Source organism: Rousettus aegyptiacus, unplaced genomic scaffold, assembly GCF_014176215.1.
Source record: "Rousettus aegyptiacus isolate mRouAeg1 unplaced genomic scaffold, mRouAeg1.p scaffold_m13_p_5, whole genome shotgun sequence".
NCBI classification, from domain to species: Eukaryota; Metazoa; Chordata; class Mammalia; order Chiroptera; family Pteropodidae; genus Rousettus; species Rousettus aegyptiacus.
The window spans coordinates 66,861,600-66,884,009 of record NW_023416308.1 but is presented as its reverse complement, the minus strand read 5'-3'; the positions used below and the strand labels follow the sequence as shown (position 1 = coordinate 66,884,009).

The 22,410-nt window shown below is 33.4% G+C and overlaps 1 protein-coding gene across 32 annotated transcripts in view; it reads right to left on the bottom strand.

Moving 5' to 3' along the window:
- PICALM (phosphatidylinositol binding clathrin assembly protein) overlaps positions 1-22,410 on the bottom strand; it is a 91,303-nt gene that overhangs the window by 6,008 nt on the left and 62,885 nt on the right. For 8 of the 32 annotated variants that reach the window (XM_016160294.2, XM_016160296.2, XM_016160299.2 and 5 more), the window contains 7 exons: positions 18,727-18,834; positions 16,785-16,916; positions 16,660-16,690; positions 16,387-16,486; positions 13,519-13,542; positions 12,077-12,136; positions 10,456-10,560 (listed from right to left, as the gene is read on the bottom strand). In XM_016160294.2, the coding sequence (XP_016015780.1) occupies positions 10,456-10,560; positions 12,077-12,136; positions 13,519-13,542; positions 16,387-16,486; positions 16,660-16,690; positions 16,785-16,916; positions 18,727-18,834 (560 nt within the window). Of the gene's footprint in view, positions 1-10,449; positions 10,561-12,076; positions 12,137-13,518; positions 13,543-16,386; positions 16,487-16,659; positions 16,691-16,784; positions 16,917-18,726; positions 18,835-22,410 lie in introns of those variants that run through there. The other 24 variants (XM_016160295.2, XM_016160301.2, XM_016160304.2 and 21 more) reach the window with 7 other exon arrangements.

Below are 22,410 nucleotides of genomic sequence, written 5' to 3'. Positions count from 1 at the left end.
TTCCTTCCTTCCTCACAGGAGGTGGAAAGTCCTGTCCTCAGTGTTCACACCTTTTGCACACAGTTGGCTCCTGCCTGTTTATCTAGCCATGGTGCAGCTGATGCACATACCATTGAAGTCACCTAGGCTAACTGCCCACATACTGCTATGAATATACAGAATTAAATTGAAGATTTTTGCTTCTGCTTCCTGCTTGAATATGCCCGCTTAATTCTTGGAATTTTCTCCTATTGTTTAATCTGAATATACAAGTAAGACAAGTAGACTGTTGAACTTAATAACATTATTGTTAGTATTTCTTCAAAGAAAGGCAGTTCCTAAAGAATCAAGATGTTCATTTTTGAATATGTATCTCCTTTACTAAGCCTACTCTAAGAGTACTTCAAACTAAATGTGAACCATTTTTGTCTGGAACAAGCTTAATTTTTTTCCCTCTCCCTGCATAAGACTGCAGAGTCATGCAAGCAGAGAGCTATTATAGAATTTACTGTCCTTTTATGGGTGTTCAACTGAGTATTCAATCCAAGTTGACCAAGTGGAAATAGTTTCAAATCATACTTCAAACATTCAAATCCTATAAAGGATTTCAAGCCCTCAAATCTCTCTTTGCTGGTTCAAAGTAGTCTCATTTCTACCTTTTATTTTTTTTAAGAAACACAGTATAGAGAATGAACAACCAATGAGTAGCAGTAAATATTATCACGAGTATAAGCAATTTGTTGTTTTGGACACCGAGATTAATTTATAGGTTTAGAAATCATCTTCAGTTTTATTAGTGGTTGAATCATTTCTATACTTTGTTCTCAGAAATAAATGTTTAAAGACAATGGGAAGTGTGATGAATTACACAAGCAGCTAAGGTGGGAGGACAGAGCATGTCCTGGTTTGGGTATTCAAATACCATCCATACAGAGACGGACTGAGGTGCAACTTAATTGGAAAGATGCCTCCTCCTCCCGCTTTGGAACAAGCAAGGATAACTATTAAGAAGCCAAATGATTTTGAGTAATGTGATTATCAGTCACTGAATTGGAGGGAGTCTAAAATTGAGTTTCTCTCCAAAACAAATTTTCTAATTCACTTGAATTTAAACGAAAACAAAACACCTAGCTTATTACAGACAGACAGCATCCAAAATCACAAGTCTCCTATGAGAGCCCCACACTAACATGTCTTCTTAAATCACAAGTTTTCATGAGAGCAGCAGTCTGAAGACCTGAAAGTCCTGGAAAAAAATGCCCCTGAAGAGTATGGTCAAAGGAAACACTCTGATTCATCTCAATATATGAGCATACTGCTAGAGAGAAGTCCTAAGGCTTAAAAATGATGTTGAAGATGATCAATTTTCCTTGAGAGAAAAAGTACTAGTTTCTAACTATACTTCTATTACTCTCTTACATTGCAAAATAATGACACATATGTCTCACACCTATAAATATGTAGTTAAATTAAAACATGAGAAAACAAGACTGAATATTCCTGCAAGAAGTTTCATATCACCAATTCCTTTCTCAAACAGTTGAGACTGTGGCCTAGACTGGTTGGGCTGACTGCACTGTCAAGGACCCAGCCATACCGCAGCTCTTAACAATCTGGTCCCGCCCCCTTCCTGGCATCTGTACCAAAGCAGAGGCATACCATGCACTGGTGAGAAAGCAGTTGACTCAGAGAGTAAATGTGTAAAGAGAAAGACAGGGAATATGCTGCAATAGTCCGATGAGTGCTCAAGGAAAGCAGAACAAAAGATCACGAAGGGGCAACAGGATCCTGGTGGTGAGAAGCAGCAAGATTTAAAGAGCCTGAGAAAGTCTCCTGAAACTACCAGGGCTGACTCTCTTTTACTTATTATTCTTGTGAGTAAATTAAAAGAACATGTAGGGCTTCTAAGTGTTGAAGAATAAGAAAAAAAATTTTTTAAATCCAACTATTATTAATTATAAAATCACCATATTTTACAGCCAGCATAAGACCAACTGTAATTGACCATCCTAGGCAAATCCTACTATACATATGTCATTACAAAAACAAAAACTAACAAACAGCCTTTTACTGATTTATTTCAAATAATATTCTCTATACCTAAATTCCTATAGACCTAAAAAAAGTAGTACAGCTATCAGTTTATTTAAATTAAACTGACCTATACCACAACTGGAATATGCCTTTCAAACAAAGTGGTTAAACTTGTTAGTCTAAATACAGACATACAAAGTCTTCCTTTCTCATTTTATAGAAGGACAACATATAAATAACAATACTAAAATTACAAGTAATTGATAATGGTAACTCTTAGTAAAAATTCCTCCACTCCTACCCTTCACCCTAATCAACCTTTAAAAAAATGGTAGAGTGAAAAAAATAATTCAAATATTACTAAAACTCTTTGCTTTTATCTCCAGTGCAAATATTTTTTGGTTGTAGAGGGTGTTTAATATAATAAAGACAGCACAAAAATCAATCATAAGTTAACTTTAAATAAAGGCAACATACCTACAGTAATTTAAAAAAATCCTATTGTTACATTAAAAATCATAAAATAAAAATGATTATTCCTTAATTATATTCCTGTTCAACACCAAAGAAAGAATTTCAGATTAAAACAAGAAAATAGCAGCAGTCTTAGAAGGTGAGACTAGTGCAATTGAAAGCTTAAGGGAAAAGAAAGGATTGGCTATTTAAGGGTAAGTTCTTATAGAAGCAGCAAGTTGCCACATGTTTACATGTGAACTTCTCAGTTGCCCAAAGCCTAGACAGCAAAGAGCAATCCTGCAGAGACTCACTTTGTTTTTGCTGGAGAAGCAGTCAACATCTTAAGAGAAAAATGAGTAAACTTGCTTTGCCTAGGAGCAAAGTTTTGTGAAAAATGGAATTGAATCTAATCCTGGCTCTTTTATAAAATGGGGTTTAGATTATCTAGGCCCAACACGCATGTCCTCTTTTAGGACTATCTTGAGAATGGAATGAAAAAAAACATAAGGCACTCAGCACATTTCCTGGTATATATTAAATTAGTCACTCAAATAGTTCAATCTTCCCTACCACATACAATAAAATGCTTATCTATTTTCTTATACTATAAAGGGCCCAGCTCAAATGTCATCGAGTCTGTGTTGCTCTTGCTCTTCCACTGTTCTCAATACTCCGTTTCGCTTATAAAGGATTCTTATTCTACCATTAACCAGTCATTTATGCATCCATATTACACTCACCTTTAGGCTCCTCAGATATAGGAAACATATTGTACCTGCCTCTTGTTCAGAAACTAGCATTGACATACATAGTAAGCATTCCATAATGTGTTAAAACGTTTTTTTGGTGACAAAATAAGCTCTGTATAAAAATGGCCTCCAAAGTGGGATATTAGAGGAAAATATCAGAAATCCTCTCTTAATTTTAACCCTTCTAAAATTTCTAATTTTTACATTTTTAATGTATCTAATATATTGTTGTAGGCATATATAAATATAAATATACATATACATAGGGTACATATTTAAAGAATATTTTCCTGATATTGCTGTGTAATAAAAACATTTAGAGATTACAGCTCTACTTAATAGAATTCCACAGAGATATCAACTATAAAACTTAGTCATGGAATAGTAAATTGTTTTCTGATAATGTTTAGAACACAGCCAGGTCACTAGTGATGCATTTGAATCCACTGCACAAGGATACAAATTTACAGTGTGGCATTCCAATATTTCATATTAAAGATAATGCCAATCCTCAGCCGTCTCTATGAAGTGGGGCTGAAAGAGAAGACTACTGTATAAGGTAGAGGGTCTGCTGTGTAGGTTGACTCTAATGTCTCTGATCATTGTTTCTGGGGTTTGTGCTCAACATAACCCCATCTTGGGCGTCTGCCCATCAGAAACAGTACAAAGTTATGCCAACATTACTCCCGTCATCCTCAAAGCACTAACTCATCTTGTCTTAGGGTATGTTTTATTTATGCTAAAGTCTACGATAACTTAAAATTGTTAACTCGGAAGAAATAAGTTATTCCAAAATGACCCCTTATGTCACCTCAAAATTATGGTAACCTAAATTGACAAAAGAGTTAAAGAAAACCAAACTGTAGAGAGAAATAAAGATCAAAAGACTTCCTAAACTATTGGGAGGAAATATTAACTGACCTATGTTAAAAACAAACATCTTCATATATCAGAAGTGCATCCAAAGGTAAGAGAAGTCATTTTAAAGTTCCATCTGATGGAGAGGGATCACAAAAATTGGCTTAGCTTATCTTAATAAAGTGTTCAATAATGATTCACATTAAATTTCAATTTCTTACCCTTTGAAACCAAAGAAAATGAAAAGCTAAGGTTTATGTCAACTGATACTATAACAAGACAAAATAATAATCTAAATGTACCTATATCACTTACTTGCTATTTATTAGAAAGATGGCATTTGTGTTTTCATTAAAAAAATAAACTGTGTTCCAATATGAGCTTGAGGCTATCTGGTTTTACCTGATTTATATATTGGGCTCTCAATAGAAATGTCAAAGGAGATAGTTCCTTAGACTTAAAACATTTCCAAAAAAGGTTTGCCTCTCCCACCAAAACAGATTAGACAGTTTATAAACTATATTAAATTGAACCAATAAAAATTTTAATTATAAAATAAAGCTTGATATTTCAGGATACATAACAGCATCTCTACAAATGTTGAGTTCAATTCAGATGCTGCTGATATAGTCCTAAAGAGTGATGTGTCTGGTTCCTGTGAACAATGTCTACAGTCCCAAGACCCAAGCGGATGATTCAGGCTCAAATGCAGGCCATGCTCAGCTGCCCTGTCCCCACTCCCTACTGACCCCTCACATACTGATGTGTTTATCTAATGCTGTCAGGTAATAGTGAGTCACAATTAAGGATTCAAAATAATGAACTTTGAATTATTTACGATCAAGATAATTTATAATTCATTCAAAGAAATATAAACTGCATTTATAATAAGTTAAAATTTGGAAATAGGGACAACACAGGGACTAGGAACAATTTCTGAAAATAGGGCACCCTTGTAGAATTTTCTTCTGAAAACAAAAGTTTCTCATAATGATTAATAAGAAAAATACCACAAACTTCCACATTCCTAAGTCTACATCAAATATTTTCATTTAATCCTTACAGTAAGCCTATAAAGTATACAGGGCAAAATCATTATTTTATAAAGAAACTGAGGCTCATCAAAGTTATATGTGCAACTTGCCCTGAAACACCAGGTTACTGAAAAATCAGATTAAAACTACTGAATTGTGTTCCCCCAAAATACATGAAAGTCTTAACCCCGAGGTACCTATGAATGTGACCTTATTTAGAAATAGGGTCTTTGCAGATGTAATCAAGTTAAGATGGGGTCATTAGGGTAGGCCCTAATCTAATGACTGGTGTCTTTATAAGAAGAGGGAAATGCCACAGGAAGACAGAGACAGAGGGAGCATGCCATGTGACAGAGATGGGGATTAAAATGTTGCAGCTAAAACCCAAGGAATGACTGGTGACTGGGGCTACCAAAAGCTGGAAGAGGCAAGGAAGGATCCTCCTTGTTTTTGGACCTCTTGCAGAACTATGAGAGAACAATTTTCTGTTGTTTTAAGCCATCGAGTTTGTGGCACACTTTGTTACAGCAGCCCCAGGATACCAATAAGAGACTCAAATGCAGATCTGCTGACTCCAAGGCTAGTGCTTTATTTACTCTCAAAACTCTGCTATCCTGATTAATTTCAATTCAGTTAGAATTTATGGCTATATATTCAACATACAAGAAAAAGTTAAAGTTTGAGTTGAGAAATTGTTTTTTGAAAGGAACTTCCCTAGTAAATACTGGACAATCAATGTACTCTTGTGCTTTTTATGTACACACTATATGGTTGCTGATGTTCATCATGAGATTTTGTAGACCTTCATTATCACCCAAGATTTTATAAATATGTTCTGTTTTTAAGACAAGAAATAAGATTTCCATCTTTTAGAAAAAACGTCCTCAGCAAAAAACAAAAACAAAACAAAACAACAACAACAACAACAACAACACTAAAACAGTCTTATTCTACAGGTTGTCTTATTAACAATGGTAGTCACTAGAAGGGACTTTAAAATTTTTGTTTTGACTGACTCTGTTGTACCCTGGGGACTACTGAAACATTCTCAGCTATGGCATTAAATCCCAAGTCCCAAAGTAAATTCCCTCATGGAATCTTCTACTAGGCAAAGATGAATGAGCACAAAACACTGCTGACCAGGCAAAAGGCCTTCTTCACAGAAATCCAGCTGGACAGATCAGCTGACAGAAGAGGCACTGCCAACACCCACAATTAACACACCAAGAAAGTGCTCCCCCCAAAAAGCCCACAAAACTATGCCTAAAAGCAAAGAGAGCCATTAATTCTTACACACAAGAAAGTCATTAAAAAGGTCATTTTTTTTTGGTAAGACTTGAATTATTCCAATATCTAAAGCCAACAGTACCCCTATTTAGAAGGGTAAAAAGCACCCACAACTAGCCATTGTTTCCTTTCAGACATTTAACTGATGTCAGACTTACTTAAAATTGGCCTTTACAAACAAAAACATAACAACCATTCTGCATCTTTAGCCATATCCTCCGTAAACAAAACGGTTAGCCATGAAACAAAAGTTAATAGTCACCCTTAAACAACTACATAAAAATTCCTAAAAATTACAGAATAAACGAGCAAAAATAGCGTGGAGAAAACAGGATTAAGGGTATAGAAAGGCTTAATTTCAAAACTACAGTGTTGTCTACTAAATTAAAGGTATGACGAAGATAATTTCCTAAAAAACAGAAGGTTGGCATTAACAGCCATCTTGAAGGTATTAGCTACTTGTTCCCTAGTAGGCACTAATGCAGCCCTTAGAGTAACCTAGATGTAATGTAGAGCACACAACAAGTTGTTTGGAATGCCTCACTAAGCAGCAAGAAGATAAACGTATCTGGGAGGCTGAGGTACTTTCGAAAATACTAACTTGATTTAATAGTAAGTAGGCAAGACACCAGGGACTACAAGTGATGTCCTTGGTTGGTAATGTCTTCCAAAACACTTTAAGGAGCAGGGAATGATTTCTGGCAACAGCTGTAGAACTGGGATTTGACTAAAAGATTTTATTTTGATGGGATTTCACCTTTTACATTTGAACTACCATTTACTTTATGATGTAGAAAGAGATGTCCTCTGCCTTAAAAATTTTTGAACCCAACTGAAAAAAAAGAGCAAAATAATGAGAGTTCAAAAGGTAATTCATTAAGAAAAATTATTTTGGTTCTAGCAAGCACTGAGTGGACAAAAATTAATCCAAGGGACTGTCGAAGAACCATTAAAACCTAAAGCATGAGAAAAACCTCACCTACTTCAAAGATAGTTCAACTTAAAATTAAAAATATTCTATCAGAAGTTAAAGGTATCTTCATTTCTTAGATGACAGTCATCTCGTATTTCAGATTACAGTAATTAGCCAACAAATTAAACCAATTTTGAACACTGCTATGAACTATTATAATGGTTATAAGTAAAAAGAGAGATCAATTAAGAACAGAGTAAGTTACACAATGGAAAAGTTATTAAATTTTTTAACCAGATTCACTTGTTTGACAAATAATATTCAAAACTATTATGTGATATACACTGTTCTAGGAACCAGGGACACAGAAATAAACAAGCCAAACTGCTACCTGCCTCAAGGATGGCTTACGATCTAGTATAGATATCTCCTGCTAGATGGATATATGGATGCATGAAAGACAGATGGACAGACAGTTATCAGGTAGTGCTAAGTTCTATAAAGAAAAATAATGCAGGACAAGGAAAAGAACTTCAGATCTCCGAAGGTCTGGAAAGGAACTGGAGATGAATAAAGAATGAGTAAAGAGTAAATTCATTTTATGATAGATGAAGGACTCCTGGAAAAGACAAATATCAGCAGAACACTGGATACTTATCGAGAATTATAAAAGGCATGGAAACTAAAGAACCTGATTATTCTGTATACTCATTATTATTCTTAAAAACAGGGAGACTTTGTGAGATAGTTTTTAAGACAAAAAGAAAGCTGAGCAGATGTCTTAAATGTTTAGTTATAGTTAGATTCACCTTCTAAGATTTTTGAATATAGAAATAAGAAGTTTTGAATACTACCTATAGAAGATCATTTCAGTATCTACGGAATGGATTAAACTAGAAAGGCGAGGAACACAGGGAGACTGTTGTAAAACAATATACAATAAAGAGGTTCAAATCTGATTGAAGGCAGTAGAACAAAAGAAGGGTGGCTCTAAAGATGAGAGAAATAATTAGTGAGACTAGGTGATTAAGCACATGGAGAACAAAGGAAGAAAGGAATTAAAAGTAACATTAAAAGACTTAAGATTCTGACTTTCTACTGATTCAAATGATTGTGTGAGCAGACAAAAGCCTCTTTGAGCCATTTCACATGTTTTCTTTCTAGTTATCAATGTGATTCCTTCATGTGCTTTTCTCAATCAGTAATATTTAGAATTAATCTCTCACTTCAAATTTGACTTCTCAACTAGAAATTTATTACCTTAACGTTCTCATTCTATTCTCATCTGGCACAAGGTAATTAGGAAAAGGCATTTCTGTCCGTCTCTTTTCATGCACTTTTTTGGTGTTTCAGTGAAAGAGTTATGTGGATTTTAGAACAGGATACAAAACCTGGGTTAAGCATAGATGCTAAAGGGTTAGAAATGTTTTTAAAGGTAGAGTTTTACTGAGCTTTTTAAAAAACTATATTAAAAAGAAAAAAGCAAAACTAATATAAAACGTTTCAAGGTTGACAGTTGTATTCAGAACTGTAGAGGATGTTCTTAACAACTATAGTAGTTGTGTCCTGAATGTGTAAAAATAGTTTAATAATCAAGCCGGAAACCCCAGGAATTAGCAGAGTGGTTCTAACAAAAAGAAGACAGTAGTACCATAGTGACCATATGAGCTCAGCCCCATTAGTAGAGAGGTAGTATGGTACTAGTGAGCACTGAGCCAGGATCAGGGATTCCTAAGGATAAGCTCTATTTCACCAGTTATTTAGTTAAAGAACCATTCTGAGTCTCAGCTTTATCTATAAAATGGGGTGGTGATACTAGGCTTATTTGCCTTAAAGATGATTTTGAGAATAAGGTGAGATAATGTATGTGAAAGTTCTTGTAAATTGTCAAGGCAGTATCCAAGCTTATGGTAACAATATACTCTGTTTCTTAGATAGGAGCTTGTAAGACACAGCCCAGAGTGCATGCAGCGTTTAGTCACACATCGGGGGGAAAAAAATTTCTATAGTCAGCAGTTCCTTGTAAATTTATAGCTCTGGACTACAGCTTTTATTCTTCAAATATATTTAAGTTCTTAGCACTTTAGTCTCTTAAAGCAAAAAACAAAACAAGACTAATTTTAAAAAATAAATGATATAAGTCTGAAGTTAAAAGTATGAATAACAAAGAAAAAACTAAAGGACATAAGGAAGTCATATAATCTCAAGAAAACATCTATATCAAGTTATGAAAATCAACATTTTAAAAGATTATCAAAATCTAGCATATTTCTTATTTAAAACTACCACTGGTAGAAGACAGAAGAGAAAGAAAACTATAAATACCCATAACCCATTTTATAAAAACAAATGCATAAAAATTAACTTGTAAGAGTAATGACTGCGTCAATTACCTACACTCCCAGCTATCTTCATTTTAAATACTTAACTGATAAAGGTCAGGAGGAAAGGGTAATTAACATGAATGAGGGGGAAAAAAAGAGGCATCTGGGCAAATAGATAAATTGCAAAGAACATGGATTTTACCTCTTACTCTGAACTAAATTCACAATCTACTCAGTTACTGGTACTTCCCAAGATGCCAATTTATTAAAAAGAGTTCAATAATCAAAAGGCTGAAAAACGAGAGCATTTCCTGTGTTTCATTAATCTGTGAAATATATAGAGTAGCTTCAAATTGGATCAACACCAATTAATTTTGTCAATGTAACACTATATGCATTGGCAGATGTAATACTACATGCATTCAAGTGGGAAAGGAATAACAAGTCCATTACCAAATGCACTGGCACTCCAAATGCCAAGGCACTGGAGCTCTGAGTTCAAGGTTTCTAGGGTTCACAAAGGAGATCACACCAGAATCATGAACAAAGTAGGTTCCTTAACCTCAGAAAAACCATCTTGTAGATCCACCAGCTGTAAGTAATTAAGAATTTTCCATCTTTAATATTTGTAATCTGCTTATCCTTTCCTCCCAAATAATCATAACTAAAAGCTTAGATGAGAAAGATATGAAGCAAATAACATCCACTATGGGGGGAAATGCTGATAACTCATTTCTCAAGTTGTATAAAAGGATTTTTCTAGCAGCTATGTTCCTTCCACATCAAGCACATTACAACAGTTATATGTAGCACATTTATACCTGTGCTCCTGATACAGGGCCAAAGGGGTTTGGTGGTCTCATGACAGGCTGGCTGTATATTAAGGTTGGTTGTGTCATTACAGGTACACTTCCCATTTGAGGTGGCTAAAAAAAATAGAAAAATATCAAGTTAAAAAATGTCGACTCACTTTATACATAAGGAAACGAGAAGGATGAAAGGGATGAAAACTACTATTACTTTTGCTTTAACTCAAAGGGAAAATGACTATAAATGCAAATATATCTGACAGCTACTAATTTTTAAGAGTACTTATTTTGGTATGGAAGGTCTTCAATGTGCTCCTTTTTAAAGTTTGTATAAAAGCTTAACTTTTTCTATATAACGAGTTGCAAAATTTAAGCCTGACTACAGTCCAGCAGACAAAATAACTTAGACCAAGAAATTTCAAATTTGGCAAATCTCGATATAGGGAAACTCAAAACAGTAAAATGACTAAGGCATTTCAAAGTAAACTGCCTTTGTATACCAAATCAAGTTCTTATGCCATCATGCAAGTGATCACAAGTAATCACAAGTGAGCACAGCTGATTCTAAAGAGGTTTACTCTCTGTGGTTTGTTCATTTTATTTCAGATACCACTTTAAAGGAGAACCAAGAAGAGGCTTAAATTTATACCCAAAGAGGTAGTTCAAAGTTCAGTAATTGAAAATCGAATCTCAACTGATCATCTCTTGCTTTAAAAACTACCACTTCATGATAATAAAATTAACATAATCTGTGACAAAATAGAGTACATAAGGTCTGCTATATTATTCTGCTTAAAGTGCAATATAAATCTTATCTTTCCATAAGTTCTGTTTTTAATCTTTCAAGTAGATTCATTTGCACGGAGAACTGCAGCTTAACTTTATGGTCTGAGTTTTTGTGCAGACTCCTTTCTTAGGCAACGACCACCAACCCAAAAGCTGTGAAACTCCTTTATATGTAGGAAAAAAGCTACTCCTGTAAGATGTAAATAAAGAAGTAGCAGAGAAGCCACCATAGTAATACCATGGGATATAGTGCTGTCTCCTATCAGCAACGGTTCCTCAAACACGTACACGGGGATGAAACCACTCCTCTGTTTCTTATCTGAGTCTACATGAAGATAGTTGGGAGTATAAGGGTAGTTTAGCATGTGGATTGTGGGCAGCTTAAAGGTTAAAAGACTGTTTTTGTATTGTACCAATCATTTTCATAGGATATTTTCCATGGCCTTTACCAGGCTAAATTTACCTCTATACAATTCAGGAACTGTTAATTCCTCCCTTCTCCTACAGTATATCAAGGTTATAAGACCTTACTTGTTATAATGTAGGGTCACCGAAACAAAAACTTGGAGTTAACATTAATGTTTAAATAAGTTTGTAATGAAGTATAAAATGCTTAGCAAAGTTATGAGGGGAAAATAAGCCAAGTAGTACTGTGAACATTAATGAGTATCTGTTATATAATGACTATTCTAGAAATACTTATGAAACCAATGCTATGATACAAGGTTCTGTGTTAGACACTTAGGGTATGTGTGACACTGTTCTTTTTTCAGTTAAGTTTGTAATAAAGGCATGTTAAATATGAATCAACCTAGTTTCAAAAAGCTGTGTCTAGAACAATACTTACGATTCCATATCCTATCATGCCTGTTGGTGTAGTAGCAGGATAGGCCATTACAGGGGGTGCCTAAAAGAGCGAAAGAGAAAATAAACAAGGAAGTATGAGTTCAAGAAATTTATAATTGCAGTCCCATTAAAGAATTGCTAAGACAGCTGTGATTAAATATGACACGTGTGATCATTAATAACTGTGTCAATTTGTCAACTATAATTTAAAAAGTCAATTCTCAATGAAAAAGTATCTTGCAATTAGCAGAAAAGCAGAATGATTACAAAAAATAAATTCCATTTAAACTTATACTTAAACAGTGATCTAAAATTTCAACAGGCTTTTATAGCTTTAAAAATCTTTGAATTTTAAAAAATATTCAGAGCTCTAAAATTTAAAGTCCATCACTATCATAAAAAAAGTTTGCCCAGAAAAAAGAGTATTAGTGAATGTTTTCCTAGGCACTTCATTTTTCAAGCAAAGAAAAAAATTTTTAAATCCCAAATTAATTAATAATGTGATCTTCCAAAAAATTACTTTGTATGGACCTTATTCACTTTTTTCAAAGAATCTCAAAGATTTCAAACCACTACTGAGTATGACTATATGACGCACAATTCTTACGCAGAGTACGTATATTAATTCTAATTTATTCCATAAATTATTTAAATTTTTTCCTGCAAAGCAGCAATTTGAAGGAGCAAAAAAACTTAAGTCTGTTTATGCTTTAATGCTTAAAAGAACCAGCCACCACTAAGTTAAGTTCTCCCCCTCTTTCTACTTTAACTTATGCTCTGTAAATGTACAATCTAAGCAAGGAATCATTTTAGATATATTTGCTGTCTTAACAACATTTTCTGCGTGTTATCTTATAATGAAAACTGAAACTGAATACAGGTGAAAGACCAATAACACTGCTAAACGTAAAAAGAAAAAAAAACAGAAATTATATGGTAGTTTGAACATATGCATGGGGAAGGTAAATGAAGCATAAAGTGAATAGTTAAAAGTTTAGTATTTGGGTGAGCATGTAGGACTTACTGGTCTCTCCCTACTTAAAAATCAAGAGCTGCAAGAGCAGTACACAAACTGCCAAGTACAGCAGAAGCCTGTAAAGTTTCATGCAATTGTTATTTTCAACATTACCACAATCAACATTTCCCTTCATTCAGAAGTCATCAAGTGCATAGTGGCAGCACAGATACACACACAGACACCCAGCCATCTGGCAGCAAATGGCAGAATATTAAGCAAGAAAAAAAATTTATATTTCCCATGCCACCATCAGAATCAATTCTGCAACACACCCATGAAATCAGTAGATGCTAGGAAGAATTTTTGGCACACTGAAAATCTGAATGTGAAAACAAGTAATAGCTGGAAGATTATGAGATTCTGCTAGAGCAGTGGTTAATAGCATGCCAATTTATTGCAAAAAAGGCTAGTTTTTGTTCACTTACGTATTGTGGAAAATGCATGCCATTCTGTTTTTCCCAGGGAGAACAATTACATAATGCAATAACACTGGATTAGAACAAGTACTTACACAACAGAAAATACACAGAGAGCATTTTAGTTCACATGTACATTCACTAACTACCTAAAATCCCTTTATTTCCAGTATCTAATGGAAGAACATCTATACTAAAACACTATCAAGGTTGACAAGGAAAACTTAGTCTTTGGCATTATCCCTTTACATACATAACAGTTTACTGATTATAAGTGTCATTAAAACATAAAATCCATCAGTAGTCTCGATAGTACAAAACTCAGTGCATCCAATGAACAAGGCTGCATCATATAATGTCTACCACAGGAAAAAAGCAATCATAATTAAAAGAATTTGTAGTATAATATCATTTGTATTTTAATAAAATACTGATGAATTATTTTAAATAAAAATATTTTAAAACCTTGACAGTGTTTAAGGATTAATAAAAAGGTTAGATATGTAAAGAAATGTCAAAAGCAGCAGTTTACCTAAATTCTGAATCACATTACCAGCCCTAACTGTTAGTTATTAAAAAGAAACTTTATGAAATACATACACATAAATATTTTAACAAAAACCTTAAGAGATGATATACATTACCATATATAACACAGCACCATAAGTATTGTTATCTTATCATCAACTTACATACAAATTCTAGATAATTAGATGCTTATTACATGCTAGTAGCCAATATTAGGTAAAGTGCTATCTACAAATATTTCATACAGATTAATACTAATTCAATACAAAATAAGAAAATATTCATTGGACTTTCATATCAGTATCTGGATTTATATCATTCCTCATATATTAACAATATATATTTCACACCAGAGGCTTTAAAATCCACTAACCTAACCTCCTACCATTTCCTAGTCTGTGAGATGTGTTACAATGGGGAAAAACACAGGATTCAGAGTCAGAAGAGGTGGATTTCAATATAAATTTGTTTTTAGTTGTTTTGCAGTTGGAAAAAAATCACACTTCATCCATAGAATTGGGATGATACCTACTTAAGTTCCCTCAAGAGAGTACTATATACAGATTCAAGATGGTACACGCATGTGTGTGTGTGTGTTACCTCAACTATGTAAATGTAAGGTTTTATTATTAATGATAGTAGTGACCCCTATCAGTGGAAAATTACTGCCTTAAAAATGTAGTTAAGTCAATATTATTTTCTATTTATGAAGTCTGAAGCTAACGAAACTCTAGATACTGTCTCACAAAATTTTATTAGCACACTATTTTCAGTTTAGCCTTACTAATTTTAACATATGATTAAACCTAAGAAAAATGGGGCAATGCTCTGGAAAGAATTTAATTAACATAATAATAATAATAGGAAGGCTACAATGTATGGCTTGTATAATCAAAATGCTGCTATTAGCAAAGTTAAAATAAAGCATGTTTTGAATTTTTCCACAAGAAGAAACTGGTTTTCTCTAACCCAGGATAATTTATTGGGATGGTAAAACAGCAGCTGACCAAGGACAGGAGTACAGCCATAAAACTACTCTGGGATAATTATACCTTACATAATTGAAAACATTAATAGAACTTCTTCGGTATTAAATGCTAACTATTTAATTAGTATAAACACTTAATCCTCATTATTCATGGATTCTGTATTTGCAAATTCACCTACTCCCTAAACTTTATTTGTAATCTGAAAATCAATGCTTGTAAGGCTTTGAGGTCATTTACAAACATCATCTATAGAGTGATGAACAATTTACCCCCTTATGCATTCGTTCCCAGCTGAGGTCGAATAAGGTAAGGCTCTGCCTTGTTTCAGCTCTGATAGAAAGATTATCAGAGGATGGAGAAGGTAGGGAACAGCACAGTAGTAAGAAGCAAGAAGCTTTGGCTCTGGGGCCAGCTGGATAGGGCTAGAATCTCCACTCTGGCACCAGTTACTGGGGTGGCTTCAGACAAGTCACTTAATACTACTGAACCTCATTTTCTCTTTTGTAAAATAAAAAAATATATAATCTACTGGATTTTTTTTTTTTTAGGATTTAAGATTACTATCAATGTAAGATATTTATACAACTTACATATTTATATACAAATTGTGTTTATACCCACACATGGTTGATTCTCCACTTGGAGCAGTTGTTTGCTGTACTTATGTCACCCTAACAATGAATTAGTAAACACTAAACCATTGTTGGGAGAAATATGTATGTCTGTGTGAATCTAGCAATAGTTCAGTGTTCCAGTGACTTTAAGGACGTAAGTACAGCAAATAAGGAGAATCGACTATATAAATTATATGACAATATTAATAAAAGCCAAGCAAATATAGTGTATCAATTGTGAGATTAAAAAAAAATTAAAGACATTATATTCTAGATAAATAAATAATAAATTTGAGACCAACTATAGAGAGCAGTGACAAAGAGCATATGCTCTGAGGTTAGGCTAACCTGGGTTCTAAAAACCCACCCAATTACTTAAGAACTCTGTGATCCTGGACATATTATACTTAACAACTTTATGTCTCCATTTCCTCACCTGTAAAATGGGGACAATAACAGTTACTACAACTTAAGGCTAATTTGAGGATTATATAAAATAAAACCGCATATTATTATTTATTAGAATAATGCTTGACACAACTAACCTTTAAAGAAATGTCAGCTACTAAAATGTACCTGCAAATATAGTCAACCAAGCCTCCTTTAAAGGAATACAAATTACTTACATTGCTAAAACTTAATAACAATAACAATCTTTTCATTTAAGCTATCACTTTAAACACATTTTATGTTATACATTTACCTAAATTATTCACGTTAGTATATCATGAGCTTTTCTGACTTACCATTGTTGCAGCATTCCAAGCAGTTGTTGGTGCAACCTTTGGTTGCCAGTTAGATCCTCCAGTTAGCTTCTTTTCACCTGGCTGACTCCAATTTACATCACTTTAAATAAGCATAAGTGAAAATATTAAATGTCTGTAATTATGAAGTTTCTTTAGTATATATTTAGATTGAACATAGCATTAAAGATGCAGATGATAGCTGTACAAATACTTTTGAGATGAAAGACAAATGAACCTATAAGTGTTGGGAAAGAATACAAATAAAATGCTCACTTTTTAGTGGTTCCATTTCCAATGCCAAGGTCTAGAACAAGAGAAAAAGAAAGCAGTTAAAAACTAGACTCCTTTTTAAAAAAGTTTATTTTAAAAAAAGATTAAAGAATTCAAAGAATACTTACTGCCCACAAGGTTGGCTAAGGATGAATCCAAGTCGTCGGATACTAACTTGTTAGGTGGGAGTTTGGCGACAGGAAGACTCTGGTTCTGAGAGGCCACTGTTGGTTTGAGAAGTCCACCTAGTTCATCAAAGCCTTAAAGTTACAAACAGACGAAATAGGATTTGTAAGGAATTTTATGGTGCTATAGCTAACGGTGGTTTCTGCCTTTTTACCTTGTTTATCTGAAAAATCCTCCAAAAAAAAAAAGGGGGGGGGGCACTAACCATGCTCTTAAATGGAAAAAGAAGATATTCACTATTTCAAAGTGAACTGAGTGAGAAGGCTGTATTTGCTTTGACAGAAATTATCTGTCTTAGTTTGTGACAAAATTACGTTAAGGTTAAAGGAAATAAAGAATTCAAGTAAACTATTCTTATTCCAAAGTTGTAAGAGAAGGGAATGAAATGTAATTTTCCCCCTCATCCAACAAAATTTTCTTGACTCACTTATACCTAAAGCAACACAAGTAAAAAAAAATACATCACTGTAACTTTGAAAAAAGCTTCTCAAGAAATATTTTATAGATCTCTTTATATTCTTCAAAATGGAAAATGTAAAGGATATATAAAATAGTACATTAGAAACAAGTAAAAATGAACCATTTCATTACCACTTTTGTTCTGTCTAAAACCAGCTAAAATATACATAAGAAATTGCTAACCTACCCTCCAACTGCGTGACACCATCTAGCTAACTAGGACACTGCTTGGAAAAGAAATAAAATTCTTAGGCTCTCTACCAAAGGGTAGAAGAATCAAACTGACCCACTAAAGTAGCAGTACCCAATCTTTTTGGCACCAGGGACTAGTGCTCCTATGAGAATCTAATGCCTGATAATCTGAGGTGGAGCTGAGGTGATGCTAGTGCTGGGGAGCGGCAGCAAATACAGATGAAGGTTCCCTCACTCGCCTGCTGCTCACCTCCTGCTGTGCAGCCCAGTTCCTAACTGGCCAGTACTGGTACCGGTCCATGGCCCAGGATTTGGGGAACTCTGCACTAAAGGACTAAATAGCATGATCTAGGAACACCAGAGAATTTGAAAAAGAAAGTCATTAAAAATAGCAGTTTACCAAATATGAACGATTGGTCTCTATTTCCTTTGTCCTTTTCCCCAGCAAGATAAACTCAAAAGGAAAAGCCAAATGTATGAAAAAATATAATTATAAACCTTCTAGTGCACAGAAAATAATAAATTCTTAGTCTATACACAGTCTTTATTAGCTTGCTTCTTACTTTTGGCTAACAACTAATTGTATATTATAAAATTAGGAACACTTCAATATATTTCTTTAAATGGCTTGAGTTTAATTACTAACCAAAGTCGAAGGGCATTCCATGGTAAAAATAGAATTGTCAATTTTATAGGAACTCTTAATCTTTATAAACTTCCAATTAACAAGATTTAAATGGAAACATTAAGTAGAAATCTGGCTCTACAGATTTATAAAGTACTTTTAAGACAAATGAACAAGCATACTATCGGAATCATCCAGAAAATAATACAAAGCCCCTCTACCCAAAGCTCTGACACTTAGTACATTCTAGCTGTGTACACACACACACTATCTCGCCAAGTCAAGGTACCACAGGTTTTATTTCCCTAGTTTTCAAAAAAGCCAATTTTCTTTTGGTAAAGATAAAAATTTATGACTAAAAAGCTCAACATTCTACACACAGTCACTAGTAACTTAGTAGTCTAATCTAAACAAAATCTCTTTTTTCCCCTTCTCTCTTCTTTGGCTCTGGGAGAAACAAAATCTTAGTGGTTGGGGGAGCAGGGACAACTCTTGGGCTACCCCAATTTAATCTGTTTATACATACATGTTAAGAGCAGCATTATTTCTCCTTACACAGAATCTAAATTAGAACATTGTAGTAATGTTAACAAAACAATTTTTCTTACCCCCAGAATCTACAATAACATTGGCAGACTTATTTCCAAACACAGATTCAAAGTCAACATTAAGGCCAGCTGAAGGATGTGGCTGTGCAACTGGAGAAGGAGTGAATCCTAAGAAAAACCAAAATAAAAAAAAAAAGCTCAATTTAATAAGTTTACATTTATAACTCATTAATAATGATAATAGAATGGAAAAAGCAATAAATTCCTACAACAAAAACAAAGCCAACCCTTCAAGTAAAATGTTTCCTACACTACCACAATTTTTTTGGTGTGGCGATTACATCTTCCACAACAAAATCATCCCACTGACAAAGAAAACTAACAAAATAGCAATTTAAATTAAACTACTCGTATGTTTTGATACAGGAGAAAAAAAAATTTGCTTTTTAAATTTTATCTTAATGTTGCATGTTGATGATCTTTAAAAAAACTGAACACTTGTAAAATATACACAATGTAAAGGAATCATTTGGGATTGAATTAAGTCTGTGGTGCTTTAAAAATATGAGTCTACTTAGTATCCTAAGTCTGTCTTTCTCCTTCTATCTACTCACCTTCCATTTTCTCTCTCCTTCCTTCTTCAATGGTTAATCAAAAGCTATATGGTTAAGTTCATTTGAGAAGTGACAGGATTCTGAAAGTTACAATCCACTAATCCTTATTTCCTTCTTTTGTCAAGGTGCTTTTTGAATAACAAAGATAAGATACCATTTTCAACTTCCAACCACCCTCTACCTTCAATTTAACTACTTACAACAGTGGGGTTGACAACTATACAATCAAACATGGTAATTTACCTAACTCTAGTCTAAAATACCAGAACCTAAATAGGATACCTTATTCTTTCTTGTCCATGTAACACCAATGCTAGTATTAAGCCAACAAACATCTAGCTCATGTCTCTGAAACCACATTAGGCTTGAGATAACAAATGTAGTATTTTCAATTGTGAGGTTGGATTTTTGTGATGTGAGGCCTGAATTTCTAGGGCTAAAAAAAATTAAAATCATCTAAAAATTTTAGGGCTGTCACATGACTTGAGCTCCTTTCAGATTATTGAGTATATATCCAAGTAGAGAACAATCTAGCAAAGATCACAAAGAAGAAATTCTTTCACTTTGTTGAAAGCTATAATAAATGGTTCCTAAATTCTCTTCATCTCTAAATCCTACCAGCTTGGAATGTAAAAAAAAAGAAAAGAAAGAAAATCTGATATTAGAAGATTAACAACTATATCATTAGGGAGAAGTTAAACTTTTAAATCTTAAACACGGGTTCTCTTTCTCAACTTTCTGGTAAAGGACTCTCAGTCTGTTAGAATCTCGCTTTGAATTCTTAATGTACACCACCAAAACACAATGAAGTACAACAATGTTGTACTAAAAAGACTGGTCTTAAGAAAACTAAAAGTAAAAAGTAGGACAAGATTTGGTGAGAATTCCAAAAAGAGGCCAGAAAGCAATGACTTACTAACAATGACTGATGTAAGCTAGTATATATCAATAACACTACTTTAAAAGTAGCATTTTTATATCACACCATGCGTATTCTGAAGGGCGCAAATTTTTTTTAAGAATGTATAGTTTCATCTTATTTCCATACTTAAAACCCTTATATATTCTCATCTCAAAGACACTGGTTATACAATGAAAGCACAAATACTATCAAAATACAATATAATTTAGTATATAAATCTGACCATTTGTCAAAAGGTTTCTAGAATCATACAGACTTACCGATTTAACAGCAATTTAAAGTAAACAAGCTGTTTAATAATTATGTCATGAGTTTACCAGTTCTTCTTGTAACTCCTCACAAAAAAGAATGAATGTATATACTTGAGAAAGACAAAATTTATAATGCTTAAGTATGTGTCCATCTACCATTACAGTATAAGAAGTATACATATTGTTCTTTAAATCCTTCTGGAAACAATATCTTGGCTGATATCACTAAGCTTTAGAAAATACACGGAACAATAATTTATAACTAAGACAGTATATCGAATTCCTATTTTTTCATGGTATTTTGTCCTAGCTTTCTAGAATCTGATTGCTATCAGATATAAGCCTATCTTTTATAGAAATCCAAAAACACCACTATTACTTTCTGTAAAAAGAGAAGCCATCTTCTGAGGTTCCTAGGGGGACCAATCTGTAAAATTACAATATTATTACTTAAAAGTACAAAACGTTTGAAAATATATAAAGTAATCTAAAGTTAGTTATCTCAAATTTAAAAAGCCTCTACACGGACACAGAAAATGGGGAAAGTTTTAATAAACTTTAATAGTTGATTGGCTACCAGAGAAGCAAGCAGTATATTTTCAAAGTAACAATTTTTTAAGTAATTAGTAAGTGCTGGTAACACACACACCCTCAAGGTAAGAGTTCTGCATTATCATTTCAATGCACATTATCAACTTAATGGCCTTTTGTCCCTGCATCACTTTTTTGGAGACTATGAAGGACTGTCAAATTTTAATTTTTAAGTCACTTAAAATGAAGGAACAAAACTAATATTATCATTTCAAAAGAAAACCTTAGGGACCAAAAAATAAAGATGAACAGGCTCTTCAAGTTAAGGTTAACTTAATGAAATAATCACTACACTGACCTGCCTACTCTTTCATTTCACCAAGGCCCAGTGAAAATTCTGTCACTGACCAGCACTGATTTATAGATAAACATTTAGAAATCACCACCCTGCAGGGCAAATCTCAAGAGGACAATAATAAATCAACTGAAAGATACAAAATGAACAAGCTTTGGGGACAGAAAGACATTCCTAACACCTTTAAAAAAAAAATGGCTGGGTTGTTAATGGATTTTGGTGGTAGTTTCATAATAAATAAGACCTCGTATTTTTTTTATGATAACTGCTACTATTTATTAATTACTATTAAACACTATGCAAAGGCAATATAAACAGGGAAGGTATTACTTAAACCTCACAACAACCCTATGAGATAGTTATTATTATTTTCATTTTACAGATGAGGAAACTAAAGATTAAACAATTTACCCAAGGTCAAAGATTTAGTAAGTGGTGGAACCAAGACTTAAATCCCAATTTGTTTTACTCTAGAACCTATCAGAGGTTTTCAGTTTATATAAGTATCTTATCTTATATAAACCAGTCAGAAGAAAAATAAATTTTTATTATCATAGCTATAGTAATTAACTATATCTATTCATCAGGACTATTCAAGTTTTATAAACTTCTTGAGCTTTTCACAGCAAATGCTGGTTAAAAAATTGTATAACCCTTGGAAATTTTATAAAAGCAATACAAAAACAGTGTTCAAGATTGTACCTGATAAAATAATTATGAAAGTATGAAATGTTCTACATGTAAAAAATGGTTTTTAATAGTAGTTTTAATGATAATTCTATCTATGTGCCAAGGACAGTGCTAAATATTACACAGTTATATATGTAAATTTCATGGCAATTTTTCTAGACATTACCACCTCAATTTTTATAGGCTTAGAAAGGTTAAATACTTGCTTAAAGTCATACAGGTTAGGGAGTAGAACTGGAATTCAAACCCAAGTTCACTGGATTCCAAACATAATCTTTCCATCAAATACGCTCATAAATTCCAGTTTTAAATACTTTTAACAATGTCCACTTCTTATCACCAGTCAAGAACCTCAATTCTTTGTGTCAAACCAATTTTTAA